Source organism: Thunnus thynnus, chromosome 2 (assembly GCF_963924715.1).
Source record: "Thunnus thynnus chromosome 2, fThuThy2.1, whole genome shotgun sequence".
In the NCBI taxonomy this organism is placed as follows: Eukaryota; Metazoa; Chordata; class Actinopteri; order Scombriformes; family Scombridae; genus Thunnus; species Thunnus thynnus.
In genome coordinates this window covers 25,056,798-25,079,687 of record NC_089518.1, presented here as the reverse complement: position 1 = coordinate 25,079,687, position 22,890 = coordinate 25,056,798, and the positions used below count along the sequence as shown (strand labels likewise).

Here is a 22,890-nt window from a genome sequence, read left to right as displayed (position 1 = left end):
TGATGATACATGAGAGGATATCTGCCTCAGCGGCAGCACTGATGGCTTGTTGCGTTAGGCAGGAAGAATGACCTCCAAGGGACACGAGAGAGTAGATGAAATAGAGAAGAGAGAAACAGCTGGGACATGGTGTTCACTTGTACTTCCGTTTCCCCTTGTTACACTGGAAGTCCTGTCATTGTGTTTGTCATTTTTAAAAAAAAAAAACAGAGTATAAGAGTTTACACTACTATTAGAGGTGCACATTTAGGGTTTTTGTAACTGCCGTGGGCTGGATTGTGGAAGGGATGGGTGGGGGGTTTGATAATGTCTCATGAGAGTGATGGTATGTGCTGGTCATCTTTTGGTCATCTCTCATGCGGCACATCCTGGCGCATTGTTTAACAAATAGAAAATACTTTATTTTCCTGCGCTGCAGAAAACTTTCCATAAACAACTGTTGACATTTTCTGTGTTTGGATTGGGTCACAGTAATGTTGTTCTTAAAAACATAGACAAAAGACCAAAAAAGCTTTGTGCTTCTTCAGACTTGGGCAATGTTTTCCATGAAACCCAACTCCTTCTTTTCACATATGCTCTCTCTCTCTGTCTCTCTCTCTCTCTCTCACACACACACACACACACACACACACACACAACACCCAGAATGTCAGTCCGACACTACCCTTATTACCATTAAAATAGGACAGTACAACACATACAATAGTGAAAAAACAGCACAAGTTCCATCTGTTAAGGAATTGAGTAGCACAGTAAAATAGGTGTATTCAGCATTTAATGACCATTCCAGTCCCACCACAACTTCTCCAACGGTAGGTTAGAGTTGCATAGTAACATATCAACTTGTCCCTCACTGGGAACTGATTGCATTGCTTGGCATGAGCACACACCACAGAGTAATTGGACTTAAGTGCCTTTGACAGCTAGTGTTTGTGCAAGGAAGAAATGAATAAACATCAGGGGTGGCACATGGTTTATTTGACTTTTTTCCTGCAGCAGGGCCAAAAAGGACTTGCTTGGAATAACTCTTGATATTTACACTGAGCCTCCACCTTCCTCTGAGTGATATCTACTACGTATATCGCATCTTGCCAGTAGAGGCAGCTTGCCAGTAGGCTTGAGATATATTAATACAAGGGCATTTCAGTCAGGTATATTTTGATAAGGCAGACTTTGCTTGTTCTGCTAGACTCACCTGTAAAGTACTCTACTCACTGAGACCTTTTGCAATAAGGCTGTCTGCCATGATCCATCCACTGTGTTATTCTGCCAAACTGGCCTTGCCAAAGTCAAATCCCGTTGCATCAGGACAGTCTTTTGGAAAAATAACTCTGTTTTCAATATGCTTTCCATTGTTGTTGCTGTCTTGAATTCTATTTCTCTTGAATGAAGGCTGGGGTATGCTCATAAAGAACTAGCTTGTATGATGTGTTGTCTGACCAGGTCAATAACAAAAATTTTAATAGCATGCTGTCATAGAAAGGAAAAAGATGCAATAATTGTTTAAATATGGGAATAATGGCATATGCCTTTAAAAAAGGTCTCTTTTGGAAGGCATTCATAGTGTTGCACTTATTTGTACACACGAAGAGTGTACACACAAATTTCAAACTGCTACTTACTTTCTCACCTCCATACACCTGGCCAATAACTGCATGAATACCAGATTTTGGTTTTGGAAAGTTACAGAGTTAAAATTACAATTTTCATATGTAGACGTTGGAAAAGGCAGGGGGGCTTCAGACATGGTTTGCCCATCCAATAAGAACTTCTGTTAGTGTATACCAGTGGCCTTACTGTTGCCAATAGTGCCACCCTCCATTGTTAGTATTAAGTCTTAGGTTATGATTAGCATCACAGAGATGACATGGGGTCGGGGTTAAGGTAAAGAAAAACAGCTGCTAGATACTGCTTTTTAATGATGACGTCTACCTATTTGTAGTATGTGCATTGATTCATTTATACACAAGGTAATGGGAATTTGTCCTTGACATGGCTTATGGGTAAAAAAAAAAAAAAAAAGCAAAAACAAACAAACATGCAGTATCACTGTACAAATGTTAATTTGGTTTTGGAGCATATTTCTCCAAGGGTTGTTGTCTTGTTTTGGGGGGTTTCCTGTTGACTCACTGCAGAAATGGGTCTACAATGAAGCTAATATTGTATATAGGCTCCAGTCCATTCACATGATTATTTCCCTGTTATATTGGGTTCATAGGAAACACAACATGGCTTTTGTCAAACAAAGTTACGTTCATGTTTCCTCCACAATATTCAGCTTGTCATTAAAGAAATATAGTCAACTCAAAAGCAAGAGTTTTACATCATTTTATTACATCATTTATACCCAAACTGCTCAGTTTTATGGATTATGTTGCTGCTACACCCAGTTGAACTCATAATTGAAACTTAGATTTTATGCAGTGAAGGTCTTCCAACTTATTAATACTATAATATTTCATATGAAGTGACCGTATGCTCTGAGCCATGCATTTTTGTGGGTTTACAACACATGTTAAGAATTATCTGCTGTATAGATAATGTGTCTTAGCCAGATGTTGCATACTAGGTCAATTTTTGGTTCAATCCATCTCAATTCATCTGACACATGGCAGAAATTACTCTCAAGGGAGCACCAGGGCAAAAATGAGCTGTGGGCCCTCATAAACCCCCCCATTTCTCCCCTTTCTGTGCATTTTGTAAATTAGTAATTAGTGTGTGGTAACTTTATTAAACACACATATATTTAGGAATATGTATGCTGACATGGGATAAACAGAGATAATATGGAGGCTTTAAAACTTCATTTAAGCTCAAGGCCTCTCCAGAAGACGGGGCTACAAGATTATGAAATAATGCAGGCGTCACTCTAAGCCTGCTGTCATTTCAGTTTATATTGTTGTTTTAATGGTGCATAGAGTATTATCAAGCAACTTTACAATTATTCAAATTACCACAAACACCACAACCTGGAGCCTTCAGGGCCCCTGACAGTCTGAGGCCCCAGAGTAGTAACCTAGTTGGTAATCCAGCCTTAACTAGATAGTATATGCTCTACGATGCTTTGTTGAGGAGTTGATATATGGTGCCTGGTGCCGGGTCGACAAATAGTAAATCCTATGAAACAGCTAACATCTGGCTCTGTATCTAATACAGGTTTTGAGGCGAAGTTAATTATGGTCACTCCCCAAATTCTGGCGGTGGTGTATGGGAGGAGTGATGAGATCAGAGCCTAGACGCCAAATATCAACTCTATTTGTACTCTTTATTCACATAATAAATCCATTCCATACAAGTGGCTGACTGAAATAATAAAGTATAATTTATATTCAATTTGCTATCAAAATGTTTTGTACACAATCATTTTTAAATTAGGGAGACGAAATACAAATGCAACACAATCTTGTTGTTATAGTACAGTCCAAATAATAGCTCATTATCACTTACTGTTATCTCCATTTCTCATCACATTCTTATCCTCCTCATAATCCCATTTCTCTGTTATTTATCCATACACAGATGAGAGACGAGACTGCACACAGAAACACTATATGTTCCGGTCATATGTGCAGTTATTACTTTACTCTTATTCAAGGTTTCATTTGTTTGCTCATTTTTGCCTTATTTAGTAAAACGTCACTCCCTATTTTGCTTTCTCACTCCTACTCTGTTTCTCTCACCACAGTGGGTGGAAGAATATTCAGTGAAGTCTCAGGGTCTAATTCCACGTGACCATCGAAGGATTTTGTCTCACAAGCCTCGGGCAGACCTAAATTAATCTCATATCTCATAACATGTTGATCTGTAGTATAAAAATGGCTTTGCACTCGGCTGTCTCATAAATCGATTAAACAAATTTTTGAGTTACACAATTGCAACGCTTTGTACCGAATCTAATTTAATGGATATATTACATACATTATTTTACTGACTGCATATGAACTGTGTTCTTTGCTGCATACTAAAATCATCTGTAATGGACATTTCTACTGAATGAGCTTTTGTGAGATCTAGTGCACTATAGCACTGACTTGTTGACAAAACCCAGAGTAAAATAATGGCTATCTTTTCATTATATGCACCAATACCATAGTTTAAATAACTGAGGGGAATCAAGAATTTATGATGAATCTGTTCTGCTATTTTACTTTGACTCACTATCTTGCTCAGCCCTAATTAATGGGAAATATTTTCTCTAGATGCACAAATTGGGTAAGCATATCTGCTGGAAAATATTTGGTTTTATGGTCGTCTGTTATTATGTAGACAAGATGCCAACGTTTCACTGCGGTTTGCTGTTATTTCAAACAGGCAGATCTGGTCATCGCAGGGGTTGACTGGAGGAATCAGCCTTACTCTCTTTGAATTTCTGCCACTAGAAATGTTTATATAAAAATAAGATTACAAATATGTAATCAGCTTTCTTGCTCTCCTCAAATAATCTGAGACCAAAGTGTGCCTCAGAGGGTGGGCCTTCCTTATATAACATGACAAGAAGTCAGAGAGAACAAATCACCTCAGAGCATAAAAGTTTTGGCAGTCATTTGCTCAACTGATTGGTTTGTCTGCTTTGCTTACCTCAACCCAGTGTTATGGTCACATAACCCGCCCAGGGGAGGAGGCTCGTCCACTGGTAAAAACATTCACTACATGCACCATCATTTCTGTTAGCCATATGTTTCAGGACAGCTCAGCTGATTTTAACCGCAAATTTGTGCCTTCATGCTGGAATACGATTCTATCAAGTTTGCAATAGGTTTTATATCATCTCCTTTAAAATGAAAAAGATTATGGAGTCATGGTTTCTTTTTCCAAATAGGAAGGTGGATGTTAATCAAAAACATGGCAAGAGAGGAGCCTCAGTGTGAGTGTAGGTGCACATCTATGCAGCAGGCATTTGAAATCTTTACTGGCAGCAACTGTTAAACTGTAAAAAACAGTAGTTGACAGTAAATCAAATGATAGTCATTACATCATATTACTGGAAGAGATACATTTTGGGGTGGGGTAGGGTGGAGCATGAGGATCGGGTTACGGGGCCAGCTTGAAGTATTAGTTTTGTTTCATAACTGTTTTCTTGCACACTTAAGGAATTTTACTTTGTAATTATTTTTGTTTTTATATTATTTGCTAATTAGCAATAAACAGATAGTACAGCTGAGGCTGACGAGGGTGTCATTTTAGTTTTGAGGTATTTGGTCATAAGCCAAAGCATTATTAGACTTATCAAAGTTATTACAAATTTACCACAATACATCATGGAAAAGTTAATGTTTGAACCGAATTTCATGGCAGTCCATCCAACAGCGGTTCAGATACTTCACCCAAAACTATTAATGTTATGGTTGCGTTAGAGGAATATCCGGGGGATCACCAGAGTAATTAAGATTCATCGTCTGGATACCAGGAATGTCTGAACATAATTTTAGATATTTTACTGAATATGTGAAAACTTTGACCTGCTGGAGCCACTAGGGGATCACCAAAGTCAGTAAATGTCATCCGGTGGGGATGACATTTACTGACTAGGACATGAATATCTGTACAAAACATCAAACTTCAAATTTGTTATGTCCCTCTCATGCCACGAAGAAACAAAGTATCACTAGTGAAAGATCAACACTAAATCCATAGGAAGTACACACACACAACAGTAAAGGTAAAAAGAGAATCGAAAAATACATACATATATCCCAACAGTAAATTAACTTATGTTGTTGACAGAACTAAAAGCCAATTTTTTGCGTGGCGCAATTTCATACAAAGTCAATGCAAAGACACAAGAAGGCTAGCTTGGTTAGCAGAAAATTAAATCAACAAATCACAAATTAACAATCACAAAACAGAGATGATAAAAAAAGAGTACCTACCGATAATGCTCCAACAAGGGTATCTAGGGAGTAGATGAAAGATGTCTTGGTAACAGTTTGACAAAAGGCTAGATGTAGGAGTTTTGGGCCAATTTATCCCTGACTGACCCCTCCCAACAATTGCAGGAGAAATCTGGTCTGGGACCTTGGTCGGTACTGATGTTTGGCCCAGATTATCTGGTAAAGTGAGGGGCTTACAGATCCAATCTTAAAGCTCCAGAACTGCTCACAGACTCATCGGGGCCGCCCCGATAATTTCAAACATGTTTGATATTTAGGAGTTAAAGTCTGGATGATTATATCACAAATTTCCAAGCGGGACCACAATAGCCAATGAGAGAGAGCTGACAGTATTGCCAAGAAACGTTTCTCCTCTTTTGTGTAATGCAACGTGATTTCAGAATCGGTTAGGATCTTGAAACTCCTGTAGTCCGAGTCCGGCTTTAGTGTTAACAACATCAGTTTATCTGCAACTGCTATTGAACTGTGCCAGTAGAGGTTGCTACTAGCAACAGAGAGCTCAACTGAAATCAACTGCTGGTGGCAGAATAAGGACAGAGAGGATGAAGCAACGAAATGACTGTGGAAATACAATTGTTAGACAGTTACAAAGTACAAATACATAGCCTACATAGTTTTTTTTCCTCCTATATTTAAAATAAATGTATGATATTTTGTAAAAGTCTGGATTATTTACAACTCTGTGTGTGCATTCACATGAAAAAAAAAATTCTGCCACTTAGAATATTGTGTGAGAAAAAAAAAGTGTAACACTGACACAGCAGACACAGTCATAGGAGTTATTGTGCCAAGGGAAAAAATGTGCCTTGGGTGAAAATGTTTTAATGTGCTTGGACGTAGCATCAGGGTTTTTTTTCTTCTTCTGTGTGTGTGTATGTGTAGCAAACCTCTGAGAGTAGCTTCACAATAAAATAAATTGGAAGATAAATCGAAATTTGGTCTGGATTATTATATATATGATGATACTGCATTGCCATCATTAAACTTTCAACTTTGATTTATGGTTTATTAAATAAGTATGGCTGCTTATCATCATCTTTGAAATGGCTAAACAATGCCAGCCTCCAGCATGCATCTGTCTTGTCATTGCTTTGTTAAATATGTTTACCCAAGTCCATGTTAACATATGGAAAGGGACTGTGAGGCACCCAGCACTAATTACCCTGTCAGTCATTCTGTACTAGCGGGGTCACTGGATGGGAACAAACCACTAGGAGTGGGTTTGTGACCTTGACATTAAGCAATATTTCTGTGTTCAGTCAGTCAACAGCATCCATATTGAATCATATCTGATGAGAGAGATGCAGGCTGAGATTCGATTCACCACTGCATGCCTGCTGTTTTCTGCTGGGCTGTTCAGATAGGAGTGACTCATCCCAAGCTCTGCAAAGCTTACTACTGCCTTGGGTCAGTGATGTCATTAGGCTATAGTGGGCCATGTGCATGAGAGAAATGGAATAGTAGACAATGCCCTGTGTGTGCAACGAGAGATGAAAAACAGCCTTTTATCACACAAACAGAGAAACACAACAGACAGGCTTAAAATTGTGTAAATTAATAGCGGTAGAATATCAAATATAATTGGTTTATGTATAACATATTGCCAGTTGCTTTGTAAAAATGGAAAGTGTGAATTTTCAGAGTTGTGTGAAGTTTGTTCTGGGTGTTTTTTAATCAGAGGACAGTAAGGTACCAGGACTGAAAACTTGATGTGAGACTCAAGACAACTATAGCTCTCTGGGGACATCTGGTGGCACTTTGAAGCAGAGCAGCACACTGTTTGCATGCATCTGTGTTTTGAATTTAACTGCAGGGAGCTTTTTTTCCTAAGTAGCAGGATTGGAGTTTCTTAAGTTTATGCTGAATGTTGATTTATCTGCATAGTTAATATGACTGTTGTGGGTAACATACCAAAGTCTTTCACAACCCTTTTTTTCTGTTTAACCGGTCCACAGTGAGCTATGAACTGGTGCTGACACAAAGACTTCCTTAATTATCAGTCAGCAGTAAGAAGTAAGAGAGAATACAGAATACAGAATATAGCCTAGCTTCAAAGGTCACAGACAACAGTGTTTCAACCAGTAAGCATCTAAAGTTGCTCTTAAAACACTTAAAAACGTAAAATAAGGTTTTTATTCTTACTTGATAGACTAAAGGTTATGGCCAAGTAATTAAATTACAGTAGGATTAAAAAGTGGTTTAGTATAATCAGCCAATCTGTTGTGAGTTCAGTGATTGATTTTTTTGACTACCTGGGGGCAAAACAAGCCACTTTGTCGACTTACTTTCTCCCACCTTGTAAAGTTGTTTTGGCAAAAGTGTTATCAAAAAGTTTCCTATTCACACATCCACTCGATGTGGAGCAACATTCGCATTCAGTCAAATATTCACTCTTTTTCAAGCTCTGTTTTGATCTCCATCAACTCTGTCGATGAAATATCTGGCTCTGAAAATGCTCCGCTATGTTCACAAAACATTAGCTAAATATTGAGCAGTTGGTAATTTTAGTTGGTAAATGATGATGTCACAGACGAATGTTTTTTTTTGCGTTTTATGTGTCTTCTTCTTTCTTAATCTCTTAATTTTTGTTAAAGATAAATTAATTATCACTGACAGGTTTGGCAGCTCACTCAGCCTTAAACAGCTTTGAAAGAATTTCATTATCATATCGTTGGCACAGTTCATGGGCATGCTTGAATGGCCTCTCATAACATCTTGCAGCACCATTTATGGTGGCATTCACTGAAGTTAGAGTTTGAAAAATGTTATTCTCATGTGTTTCAGGACCAGAAAAGCAATATGACTTTGAATAACAATCATTTGATATTTTCTTTACACTCAAGAGAAACAAGAGAAATTTACTGCTGCACTCTTACAAACATTGACACTTTGTGAAAGAGATTTTTTTTTTAAAAAAAAAGAAGAATGGTCATAATCATGAAGCAGAGGACAGGAAATGCTTACTTTTAGTCCCAAGCTCCAAAAATACTTGATCCTACGCTTCCCATAATGCAACTTAATAGTATAATTTGTTAGAGCCTCTCTGTCTGCACACCCCCAGTTTGGCTTTCTGTTAAAAATCTGTCTCCAAACCCGAAGTGAGATGACTATGAAAACATCATCAGGGTTATTTTGTTGGACTTAAAAAAAAACAACAACCTCTTCAGGGCCTCAGAAGACATTACATAACTGCTTTCACAGGCTGAGTAGTACTCTCCATGACTAATAAACTTATCTACATGTGTGAAATTGATGGAATGCCCCTTTAATGAGAGCAAATTGGATACAAATGTTAGTGCTTCATTATTGTGGTTAAGTGGTAGAGATAAGTGTTTTTTTCTAAACGTTGAAGGACGTGATTATCCAGAAAATCATGCCTCATGATGTCACAAACTACACACTGTTGAGCAACATTTCAACTTATTAGTCAGTGCGAGAGGTGGGAAAAGAGATGTTAGACGGCAGGTTTTAGTCTTCATTGGTGAGTCAACATCCAGAATGCTTCTGACTGCTTGCGCGTACATATACAGTACGTGCAACAACATGTAACTCTTTCATTTTATGTATCATATCACACCAGATGGAGTAAAAAAAATTTTTTTACCAATGACTTTATTCATGAATTCAAGTGAAGACAAATAGAGAAGAGGAACTTATCCCTAAAATAGTGGAGATGTGATGCTTTCCTCTGTTGCAGCTTCCATCAGGTTGATGATGCATACATTTTTGCATAAAATCCTGCCTGGTGTAGCTTTACCATCTTTCCTGCAGTGCTCAATAGAGTCTTCTTTACCTAACTATCATTCAGTATCAGGTAATATAATAGCACTTTTTTTTAACCCCACATGCTTCCTTGTTAATTTTTTTTTTTTTTTTTTTTTTTTGTGAAAACCACAAGTGGTTGTCAAACTGAGTCCCAGCGATGCTCAGGAGATCTATGGATTCCTCAGCAAAATAACGATTTTTCTTTTATGTTTTTTTTTTTTTTAGCCTCTATCGAAAATGACAGAAAAGCATTCGATCTTTAAGTAGTGAGTAATCCGATAAATTGTCAGAAGGGCCTGGAATAGAACTAATTTCAATCAGATAGACTATCAATTCGCAGTCGAACACCATACTGTTTTCAAAATACTCCCACGTCTCATGACCCCAATTTCACAGCACAAACAGCAAACAATAAAATGTGTGACTCATACTTGGGTCTGCCAGACAATAGGTGGAATATAAGACAATTATTTTCAAGGAGCTTGAGATGTGAGAGCTAATTTACATTTCAGATAAATGTTATTGTGTTTTCATCCCTGGTCCACTTGCTGTGAAATTGTTTTGAGCTGCTACAAAGGGCTCATCACTGTCAACAAAGTGCTACGGGAATGAGTAGTAAGGAAATTGAGCTGTTTGGCCAGATATGGCTTTATAACGGCTTCTTTCAATTTGTCCATACTTGAGAGTGAATTGGAGCTCCTACAGGCCCTGCATATGATCAAGTGTATAGTTTTGAGTATAGAATAAGGGCTGTCATAATCCCTCCTGAAATAGAGGGTCTGTACCAAGTGACAGCCCACATCAATCATCTGCAGGCTTTGTTTCAAGGGCGGTTGTGCAAATACATACGTTGGCATGCCTCTAAGTTTTAGTGCATAGGGGTGTGTGTGAGTGAGGTGAGGTGACAGCCCTCCAGTGGTTTGATTGTAGCTGATTTATGTGATGTATGGATTGAGGAATTGCTGTGGCAGTTAATGGTTGTCCTCAGTGTAAAGGACAGGACAAGGTCAGGCAAACAAAGGCAGCAGCTACTGAGGATCTGGTCCTTAGTGGTGTCTCTCCAGATAAGAAACAATCAAATGAAGCTGACGCCCATCTTTCCTATTTTTACTTCTATGTCTAGTGGGTTCAGCACCACTTGGAGGAGCCACTGCTATGTCAAAGCTCATGCTTTCAGTCAGTGGGCAGGCAGCCTGCTGCTGCTGCTGCTGCTGCTCTACACTGAGGACTGGAGCTTCATTTCTATTCATTTATTCCTCTCTACAAGAGCCCATCTTACTTCAAAAGTGGTTCAGCGCTTATCTTAAAGCTGCAATCAGTGACCAAAATACGATTATTAAATCAATAGGATAATAATTTGCGCTGCCATCTAAATCTTAAATAAGTGAAGGAACTCCATAAGGAGGAAAATCCACTTCAGTCAATAGCTGAGTCAATAGGATTGAGACTAATTGGATGGTGCATGTGAAGCTTTTAGTGAGCATCAAACAAGTGTTACTGCCTGTTTACTGTGAAAACACTGTTATACACCTTATAATGGATTGTAATTAATTTCAATCTGAAAAATCAAAAATGGAGCTTTACAACAGCTTTGGCTGATTCGTTGACTTCATTTTAGTATTTACCATCTAAGCTTGACTATTAATGACTGTAATGTATAATCTTCCAGAGGCTTTTCTCTGAAATATTAGCTCAACAAATAGAACAAAAAACCGTACTTGATTAATGTGGTCTATGTAGATCAGCCTACAAAGGGAATAAAAGTGACTGGCTATTTCAACAAAGCCACAGCGCCTGCTCATCTCAGCTGATTGAATGGCTACAATAAAAGGCAGAGATACTTTTGAGTGATTATTCAATAAGCAGCTGGGGGAGCTCAACAAGAGAAAAGAGACGTTTCACACAGCAACTGAAATTTAGACCACATTAGACAGCCGTGACCTTCTCCTGCTGGGTGAGGAGAAGCCATAGCTCAGCTCATTTTTGCTCACTCGCCTAATGTGATCACACAGGATAAACTCTCATTGCTCTCCTAAAAGATGGCAGAAAGTTAATTGAAAAAGCCAACAGAGGATGTATCAAAGGGACAGGGGGAGAAATAGCATCTGCAGAGGACAGTTTTCATATCTGGATCTCTCTGGTGGGGATCTTTAGGTCTATCCACATATCTAATGCTTGAGCCCACACAGAAATCAACCCCCATCACACACAAACAAAAAAAGCTTCCTGCCAGCAAAACAAAAAAAAGATGTGATCTGTTTGTTTTTAAGGCACAAACACTGGTGTTGCTGACTGACAGGTCTTTCAAGGAGGAAGCATTTGTGTCACAGAAACTGCAAGCATGCATGAACAATCTTCACATCCCAATTCAGATCACAGTGGCAGTGAAGATTTAGAAAGCCTGACCAGTCATTAGCTGCTGTTTTAATTAAGAATTTGCATGTCAAAATACCTTTATCCTCTTAGAGCAGCTTTCAGGAGCATGTGTAACAAGGTGAATAATAATGTCTGAGATGAAGAGTGTGATGTTGTTTACCCATCTGTTTCTCACTCTGTGCACTTTGTGTCTGAGCCATGTCTCCTGCTGATTCAGTTTTTGCTAAATTAGCCTTGTGCTTTCAAGGTTAAAATCCCTCATATTATTTTGGAGAATCATCATATTTTTGCTTTAGGCGTGCCCTGAACTGACAGAGGAGGGTGGAAAGAGAGAGAGTTTATTTCAGCTGTTTTAACAGCTCCTTCTGTTTAATTCATGCCATGATAGACCTTTAGTTGACTTAGAGCTATCAAGAATAATTTGCAAAGTTGATCATGACACTATGAATTTTTCATTAGTGGCTTATAAAGATAACATGGTGTGCACTAAGGCATAAAGTTCTAGACAGATGCAAAATGTCAACTGCTCCAACATGTATAGGAAAGTTTGTTTTCCTCTGTCTTTTAATGAGAGTTTTCTCAGCATTGTCAGCCTGTGCCTAGTGCCAGATACAAACAGAGAGGAGCAGCATCGACTGATAAATAGCTGTTTACTGTTTTAAAACTGCAGTCTTGACAAATTCAAAATAATTGACTGGGTTTTCCAGCCAGACACCAGCACAATAGAAGTGCCACTGTGTAGGATGTGTCTGGTACAATGTAACCATTAAGATTAAGGCTTTGCAGACAGCATAATCATAAGAAACTGCATTATTGAAGCACTTTATGATTGCAAAGGGATAGTAAAAGAACATACGATGGAGAGAAAATATCTTGCACTGCTGTTACGTTTGGAGATTTTGGTGGCTATGTTGAGACAAATCTGTTATGATTTCAGACCCTGTAACTGTGTTAAGCGTGATGACTCATAGCAGTTCACACTTGGAGACATAGCTGGATATGAGCATAGGTCAAGGCTATGGTTTGCCCCAAGGTTATCTTATGCTCTGTGTGCATGATTATCTGCCTTTTGTGCCTTATGCCATAAAACCTCATGTTTAAGGTTGGTTTCCTGTAGCTTGATTAGATTAAATTCTCAACTGCGGTTCACTTGGAAGAGGAATCTTACATTAAAAATCTATATTTTCACATAGTCTAACTGTGAATATTTGTTGCACCCCTCAGTCCAAATGGCACTGTTCTCACCAGCCCAAATGAACCAAACTAAACGTGCAAATACTTCAGATTTTAATCAACTGCTTCAAACATGATTGGTGTGAAAGAAGAAAAAAAACACTCCCTGTTGGATACAGTGTGAAGAAGATAGAGTGAATTATGCTCAGAAACTCAAATACAGTAACAAGGAACAGAGGTGTTATTTCTTGCACCAGTGTCTGAGATGTGTGTATATTATGTGTGCATGTGCATGTTTGGTGCAGTGCATATGTTCTGGTTTGTGAATGGGGTTATACACATGGTGCTCTTTAGTACAAAATATTATTTTATGATGCAAGACAGTTGTATGTATCCAAAAGGCAATATCATACAAAGCCTGTGCAGCATGCCATGACCAATCCGTCTCCTCTCCTCTCCTCTCCTCTCCTATTCTCTCCTCTCCTCACCTCTCCTCTCCTCTCCTCTCCTCTCCTCTCCTCTCCTCTCCTCTCCGCTCCGCTCCTCTCCTCTCCTCTCCTCTACTCTCCTCTCCTCTCCTCTCCTCTCCTCTCCTCAGAGCTCAATCGATGGAGACTGTCCAGCAGGCCCTGTCTGTTTTTCTGTCTGTGGTAATTACCCAGCCATCCTGTCACTCCACATCTGTTTAGTGGAGATGGGCCTGAGCTAAAGGACCAGAGTGGCGGGTAATGTGTGACCAGTTTGGCTGAACTCTCATTCAAAGTACATCCAGTGTTGCTGATGAGTCCCGGTAGACAGGGACAGAGTGGAGTTGCTGTTGTTTCTAAGCCCATGGACCATGGAAATGAAGGCTTATGTTGTAAATGGCAAGTGACATGCAGGTATACGCTTTACTTTGCACTAGATAGGCTGATGATGGGGCTGCATATATGTATTCACACAAAACTTATATAAATATATATACATATAATACACAGAGGACAGGGAGAGTTGAGCAGAACACAATGAGGAGTCCTGAACCGGCTGCTTATTTTCGTGATATTTCTTGCAGGTTGATAACAACAAGAGAGAGTCAGACGTGACTGGAATGCCAAAACACAAATACACTCTCTATATGCTCTAATCAAATCACACCAGAACTTGATTATTTATTCATCTTTGAAGTTCTACAGGATTTTCCGCATGTGTCACAATACATGACACTCTGTGAATGGTCTTGGATATCCAGTTCAGTGCAATTGGTCTTGGCCGAGTGTGTTTGTGATGTGTGTGTGTGTGTGTGTGTGTGAGAGAGAGAGAGACAAAAGAGAGACGGGAGAGAGAGGCAGGTGTAGGCTCCGGGTTATTAGGCCAGGTAAACAGAACAGGGTTGTGTAACTCTGGCTGTTAATTCACTGACCTTTACCTTTACACTCTAATGCATTCTAATAGGCCAGCATGGCTCCTTTTTCACCAACACACAGACATGCATTATGTTCCCCCCTCCACACACACACACACACACACACACACACCCACACACACAGAGACATAAACACACACACGTACCTACAAGTACTTGGTTGTCTAGGATATCAAAGCTTTTATATTCTCAAACCACAAAACCTTTGGGAGGTGTTATAAACTTACCTCTGCCCATTGAGATGGTGCTATCGTACTTGGAAATACTGGCCAACAATTCTCAAAAGACACTGCATATAAATGATTCACAGATTTGTACAAGTTATTTCTTTACATGAAGTTACTGCAACAGCCATTAAAAAACAAACAAACAACAACAACAACAAAACTTATGATTTACTTTTTAAAGCTTACATGAGAGGTTGATGGGGGGTGATTTGAGTGGGCTGCCGGTTAAAAAAAATGTTTTTCCTGTTTTTCTTGCTAGCCCCCCTTTCTGATTAACTCTGTGTGAACTGAGGCCTGCCTGTTTTCAGAGGTGGCACACCATGCAAAAGAATGACCGGTCCGGGGACGACAGCCAGCGGGACAGTGTGAGTGAACCCTAGCTTTGTGTTTTTGCATTTTTAGCACTTTTTTAAATTTTTCCCTTTATCTTTCATTTTTACATATCTCTATATCTTGATATTCTTCATCTTCCCTCTAAATCTGGCAAAAGTATTCTGACATCTTCTTTTGCACTGTACACCATTATACATGTAACTATGTAAGGGTCTGAGATAGCTTTCTTATATTTAAGTGTATTTAAGTCTTTAGTGTGTTTCAATTTATGTTTCTGACATTTGGGGGTTCTGTGAACATATTAATTGTAACACAGTTCATTGCAAAGCTATTCAGCATTCAGTGTTGATGTGGGACGGAATCTCTTAAATGTCAAACATAGGTGTGAAATGATTCAACTACCGTAGAGCTGCAACTAATGATTATTTTCATTACCGATTAATCTGCTTGCCATTTTCCAGATTAAGCAATTAATTGTTTGGTCTACAAAATGTCAGAAAATAGTGAAAAATCCTACCAACAGTCCAAAATCAAAGGATATTCAGTTTACAATGATATACAGTGCAAACCAGCAAATCCTAACACTGAGGAAGCTACAATGTTTGGCTTTTTTGCTTTAAAAAAAACTTTTAAACAACTGATTATCAACATAGTCACCAATTAAGATTCTGCCGATTGACTAATCGATTAATCAACTAATAATAGCACCTCTAGATTCAACTTTGTAACAGACTTGTGAAAAAACCTCACCAGCAGTTCACTAGAAAGATCTTTAAATGGGACATTTTGTATGGACATTCCTGGATTACCGAGGTGAAATCATTTTGTGTGAATTGTTTGTTATTTTTCAAAACAGGTTACAGTGTAATATTTATGATGCTTGCTGCTAATTGTTGGTACAGAGCAAGATTTCCATAAAATAACCCAATAAATATGCATTTTAGTAGAGTCCAATATTTGATATTTATCAATGTGGTACACAATGTAGTACAAAGATATTTTGTTTTTGGTATAAAAAAAGATTTCATGACATCTGCTGATCTTGACTCTCATTTTGCCATTCTGTACAGCAGTTACAAAAATGTTCACGTATAAGATATTCAATCGTACTCTACAGCTGTTGACCTTGAGGTGAAGTTCAAACTAGGGCCAGTATGTGAGTCTTTATAATGGGCTGACATCAGAGAGGAAATACATTGGGTATGCAGATGGTGCATTTCCCTTGAAAAGGCTGCAGTGGGAATATCAGCCAAAATATAAATAGCAGATTTAAACGGAGACAAAAAAAAGAAAAAAAGATTTCCGTTTCTGCTGTAAGTTTGCCACATTTCTAAGTGAATCATAGTGAAGAATGAGACAGAAATTTCAAACTGAGAATTGCAGTCTGGTGCTGAGGTCTCCACACATTTCCAATTTGTCTTGATGTGTGTGGAAACTATATTCTTATCTGCTCCACAGTCCATATGAGCTGTGCTGTAGCTCCAAGGAATATAAATATGGTCTACAGGTGCTCCTGTATTAAACATAGTAAACTGTAATTTTCACATTCATGATGTTGATGAACACTATGTAATCACCTATGGGGAAACACTAAAACCAGAGGTCACCAATGAAAAATCAGTCCGAAGACATGATTGCCTGCAAGAAAGGTTATTCAAATTGATGCATAATATTACATTAGAACAAAAAGCATGTAGTCCCACTGGCATAATATTAAAAAGAAGAGCTGCATAAATATAAATGGTTATTAAAAAAACTGACAGCGGCAGGAACAAATGACCTTTAAATTGGAATAAAACCGCTACTAATGGAACAAAAACTGATTGATGATTCACATTTTGTGTCTCTGAAGATGCAATGAATTTTAAAATTATACAACTGTAAATTACTAAAAATATGTCCTGGGGAAAAATGATTGAATTTTAATTTTTTTCTCCTTAGAGGGAAAAGACTCTGAAGTGAGTGCTACAATTCACCTTCCTATGAAAACGCTTTAAGAACAACTCTAAGATATGAGCAAGATTTGTTACCGAGTAGCAGTAAGAGATTTGGCGGTGGAGGAGAGCAATAGTTCATGTCAGATGTGCCTGTGATTAATGCCTTCATCAATTAAGAAAGAGTGAAGAGTGCAGGGCACGGGGGTAGAGAAGTGTGGCAAGTGTTGGGAGAGAAATGGGTGGGACATCAAGAGAGGACAGGTAATTACAGAGAGGAGAGGAGAGATAGGAGCTGAGGTTAAGACAAGAAGTGAATGTGAAAAACAAACTGAGAGCAGCAGAGATGCTCACTCATCATCCTGAGGGGCATATTGAGGTAGAGCGGGGACACAGGCTCCGCTGATGAATACGTTTTGCAAGGCTCTCGGGGGCTGTCCAATCAGGCAGCGCCATTGATGAATAGTCATGAGTCACCTTATCAGCGTCACCATGGTTACGCAGATGTGACTGTGGCCCTGTGAATGTGATGAGGGAATAGAAATGGGCCAAACGCTGCTCTGTCTCCTTCCCGCGCACATCTTGATCACCAATTAGAGCTCAGCAGGGGAGCATCCAGGCCATGTGTTTGGGCCTCTCCGGCCTTGAGGATGAGGAGATTTTGAGTGAGGTGAAAGAACAAGGGGAGACGGTGAAGATGATGGTCAGGGATTTGAAGCGTGGGAAGAGTGCAAAGAGGGAGGAGGAGGAGGAGGATGAGGATTTGAATTTTTTGATGACTTAAAATCACATTAATCGCCAGTAAAGCCAGTTGATACACAGTACATACAGGTGAGGGCAGGCAGGAGGAGGAGAGGGGAAGTGGATGACAAGATATTAAATAAAAAGAGCTGGGAAATTAGATTGAACAGGATCAGAAGAGGGGAACATCATATGAGCATGACAAGCGGCAGCTGTGGGGGATAAAATAAAGAAAAAGGACATGTGACAATGAAATAAAGGGCTGCGACAAGACATCATGATTTATATAATTTCCCAGCCTCCTTTACAGACATCTTAAGAGCAACAGAACTGAAGGTCAGTTTTATGAGATGATCAATTTCTGAAAAGCTCTAGCTCTTAACACTTGTTGGAATCCCCTTCAGGATTTAAGAGACCTAAAACAGATGGATGCCACTTATCGCAAACAATAATGCCAAGCAATATTTTTTAATATCTCAGCTCAGACAGCAAAGGGCTCTTTATCTTTCCTCTTAAACCACCTTTCTCTAATGTTTCACTAAAATAAACATTTTACTCCATCATACACAGCAGAGGTCGTTGTTAGGATGAACCTGATAATAGTAGTCTTCTTATCACTGATTTGCCAGACCGAGTGCAAACATGGTTAATTGTTTTTGAACCACTGCTTATCTACCTGCTTATTTATTTATGAGAAAGTGGAGCAATCTGCTGCATATTTGAAACATGTAATTAGATTAGCAGCCAGCTCCATACAATGGAGACAATCTCAGGCACTCAGGGAAATTATATGTGTTTTTCCCCTCAAGCCTGCCAAAACTCAACTGGGGCAAATTTGTTTTTATCAATCTGGTCTACACATACTTATAAGTTTGTAATTGTATATCCGTCTGCCTGATTTGTTGTCTGTATAGGTCCTGCACTTAAAGGCAGCCACGTACATATAGGTGGAGAGGTAGGCAGATTCGATATTTATTTATTCCTTTACACCTTGTGTAAAGAAACATTGCCACCTGCTCACCGTTCTCATTTCACAGCCTGTTGACTGTGTTTAAAGTGTGATTAATCTTGCATAAGGTGTTTGGCGGCGTTCGTGCTCAGCGCTGATGTGGTATTGATGCATTACGAGTGGTGTGTGAACTCTGCCTGGGAAGGTCGACGCTGAGGATTCATGGAGTGATGAGTCTGCCACCCTGTTAGTGTCAAAGTTTATCCAGATTCAATTCACAGATGACACATGCAATATGTTTTCTTCTCACTTTCCTATTATAAAACAATCTAGACACTAATGCTTTATCTTCAAAACAGCTTTAGTGTGTGAGAATACAAAACGCTACACGTGGTTTGTTCTTTATCTCTCTATATTATAGCACAGTGACCCTGACCCTTTGCACAGATGAGGAAATACAGAAAATGTGCTGTGAGATTTAAGTAACTTCAACCTATCAGCTATCTATCAGCGTTATATAGCATTTCTTTCTGCATCTGCTGCAGTTTTCGCCTCCCTGTAGGTTTGGGGCACTTCCAGGGTATTTCATTTCATACTATCATGCACAGACTAGAGCATCACAAAGCCATGCCACCTGAAGCTGAGGAAGACTCTAGGTTTTGTCCCTATCAGACATTTTCCTCCTACCTCAGGCTACTAGAGGGGTGGTCCTTGAAACAAATGGATTCATCTCCCTTACTTCCAATATGACACTTCAGCACACTGCTGTTACTGCTTTATCACCTGTCACGCTAGTTTTCTCGCACTTAATCTTTTCTCACGTCTCATTTTTCTCACTTTTGCTGCTGAGATAAATAGGAAACAAGAGAGTATGTGCCACTATATTGTCCTCTGTGTTTGTTTTATCTTTGCAGCCCACTATATCCTTCCGCAACACTATGCTTTTTATAACCTTGTTAGAAGCACATATATTTTATTCAAGGCATGCTGTGTCACATTGAAATGAAAATAAACATGTTTATTCAAATTTGGCTTCCCAGGGAGTGATGCAAAAATGACTAGAAATATAAGACACTGTTACTTGAGATAGACAAGGTGGAGAAAAAAATCTGCTGTGAATGTCTAAGAATAGAAAGGCAATTTGCATATAACAGTAGCAGCAGATACCTAGCAGAGTCAAGGAGGCATTTGATATAAACTGAAGGTAAATAACAGGAAGAATGTCTGATTCACCATTAATGCCATATGTGGTGCAGCTGCATGCGCTCTCTGTATTTCACACAGTAAATGGGTGATGAAGAGCTGAGGTTTTGCGATGATTGATGGAGAATCAAGACCTTTAGAGAACCAATAAAGGTCTAAGCAATTTACTGTGGCTTTCAGTAAAAAAGGAAAAATGTAAAAACCTCTCTGTTGTATGTAGAATGCAATAAAAAAAAAACCATCAAGAAATCATCTCACTGGATAATTTTCTTTATTTTCACCACGCCTTAAATCCATCGAAAACCCTTAGATGTTACATATAGGTGTAAAACATAAACTTTACATGAAATCATTGCTTTGCTATGTCATTTCCAGGTCCAAAAGGAGCTCCCCTATGTTTTATTTGTATGTTGTATTTCCCCAGTGCAAAACACGGTTCCAATGTATGGACACCATGGACCATGATATCAACCTATGTCAGTGGAATTATTCATAACATGGATCCAAGGCAAAAGGAGTTTTATTCTCTATAATACCAATCCCAACCCACCCTTCAGTTCCTCATCCCTGAGACATGTGAAATCTGTTGTGAAGCTCTGTGGACACTATGTAATATAGGAGATGAACTGAGTTAATTTTTATTACTCTACAGGATACCGTGTTTTACAGCTAAGCAAAATCACTAGATCAAGCAGTAAAAACGCTCACACTGGTTGTAAATACCAGTTACTCTCACCATGGAGCGACAGCTAAACCTGTGTTGTTGTAGAAACCAGTTCACTAAGACAGCATGTGCCAAGCAAACCTGTGTCTATTGGAGACGTTCAGATTGTAGGGTAAGCTGACCCATGGATATCAAATTTACATAAATAAATTAGGATTCATTGCTACAGTACTGTATGTGTTCTCCTCAGAGCCAAATGCTATTCAGGCAGAGCGGGGCAACGAGACAGAAAAGGAAGCCATCAATAAAGTGAGTCTCTGTAGATAAAACCTCCTACTCTCTCCTTTGTTTCAAATATAGTGTTGGCTTCCAGAAAGCCAAGTGTTGCCTATATACTGACAGATAAATGGGAGGACTAAATAGTTTTTTCAACCTGGTGATTTACTGCATCTCCTCCAATCGCAATCTATCTTTTTCATCTCCTCTCTCCCTCTCCTCCTCCTTTGTCTGTGTTAACTTCTTTGCCAGTCACTTCTCCTCTCATCGCTCCCAGGCTTTACCCAGAATCCATTTAAGATTCATTCTCTGATAAAAATCAATTGCTAAATTCAGAGCACAGAGATGAATGATGGCACTGAAGATGAAAGGTTGCACATACTGAGTATAGTGCAGGTTGCCCCGTAGCTTGAAGTGTTCATGGTGTATTCCCGGATTTTAATCTAACCCTTTAAGCTTTTTCTGATCGCAGCTGTCTTGTTAAGTATCTAATAGCAAAACCTCTCTGCTGAGTTTGATTCTGAAGTGTCACCAGTGTTGGTGTGGTCCTTTGTTTCTTGGAACATTGTGTCAATATGCAGCCAGATTCGTTCTCTCTAGTCTTGGAATGTAAAATTATGCAAAATACATTAATATTATGTTATAAGAAATTGAAATGGTAATGATATTTTTTCTAAGAGAAGAAGTGAGGGAATGCCTCTCGGCTCGCCTCAGGTAATGCTCTGACACTCGCGGCAGATGGTGTTGGTAGGATAAGCTGCAGAAAGATAAGAAAGGTGCATTAAGGAAGAGAGCTCTTCCAGACGTTGACACATGTACTGCATACTGATGATTTCATACCATTATTTCTCTATGAACTCATTTCTATATGAGCATAATCATTAAATAAAACAGGGATGAGGTCTTGTCCAGATGCTATTTCCACTGTAAACCACTGCAAAAATTGAAAGGCCAAGCAACACCCAACCAATGTTTGGTGTCATCTTAATCTCCCAAAAGGTCAACAGAAAAAAGGTTGCTAATGAAAAATTCAGTTTGTGAAAAAGGGATCGCTTCCTGTTTGCTGACAGAATAGTCTAATTGATATGAATTAATTCATAAATCATGCATGAGGGAGGGAGTAACTTTAAAACCTTTAATAGCAGATCCACATGTGATACAGTTGGATCCCCAGTGATGTAACTTGAAAACGGAGATAGATGGTAAACAAAGATGCCTCATATTTGAGGTGCAGCAGGACCATTACACAGGTGGAATAGTGAAAAGGTGTCCAGATCATTCGGCTTACTCACAAAGTCAGAGGAGAAGGCAAGAAGAGGACTGAATTAGGATGAAGAGATAAAATGATAAAATGAAAGAAAATGTGGCCGCCTCTCAGTCTTTACATGAATAAATGAGATCTGCATGTCAATATTGAACCACCTGCATATCTGAGCAGCCACACATCAACAATCTTCATCAAAGACTACAACCCCCTGCAGAAAAGTTGGTGATTTTTTTTTCAAATAAATTCCAATTCACATACATTTTTAACCATCTCCATAATAAAAGCACAAATCAAAGCAGAATGTGAGCTGTGTTTTCTCAGCTGCTGTGTATTGGTTAGACCCCACCCTGTCAAATACCAATAATGGGCGCAAATATTTCAGATGGTAGTACATACTGATGTGCTGACATGATCAAAGTGTCCTCAGGCTGTTTAAACTAACTTTTTTCCCTTCACATAGTGCTCTGCTTCTCTGTCTTTACAATAACTCTGAAGTGAATAAAGTAGATTTTCACCATGACAAAGAGAGTGCCTCAAGGCTGAAATATACCTCTGAAGTGTTGCTTTATCTACAGAAAAAACAGGTATACCTTCTGCCTTTAGGTATGTAGAAACAAACTGAACATACTACCCAACTGACAGAATCAGCACTGAATGACATGATGATCTGAACGGTGACGGTCACATAC

At 38.9% G+C, this 22,890-nt stretch overlaps 1 protein-coding gene across 2 annotated transcripts in view; it reads left to right on the top strand.

Moving 5' to 3' along the window:
• The window catches only part of LOC137198573 (3',5'-cyclic-AMP phosphodiesterase 4D), an 87,926-nt gene that overhangs the window by 3,393 nt on the left and 61,643 nt on the right, over positions 1–22,890 (top strand). For both annotated transcript variants that reach the window (XM_067612435.1, XM_067612439.1), the window contains exon 2: positions 15,094–15,199. In XM_067612435.1, the coding sequence (XP_067468536.1) occupies positions 15,155–15,199 (45 nt within the window). In that variant the 5' untranslated portion in view covers positions 15,094–15,154. The remainder of the gene's footprint in view (positions 1–15,093; positions 15,200–22,890) is intronic.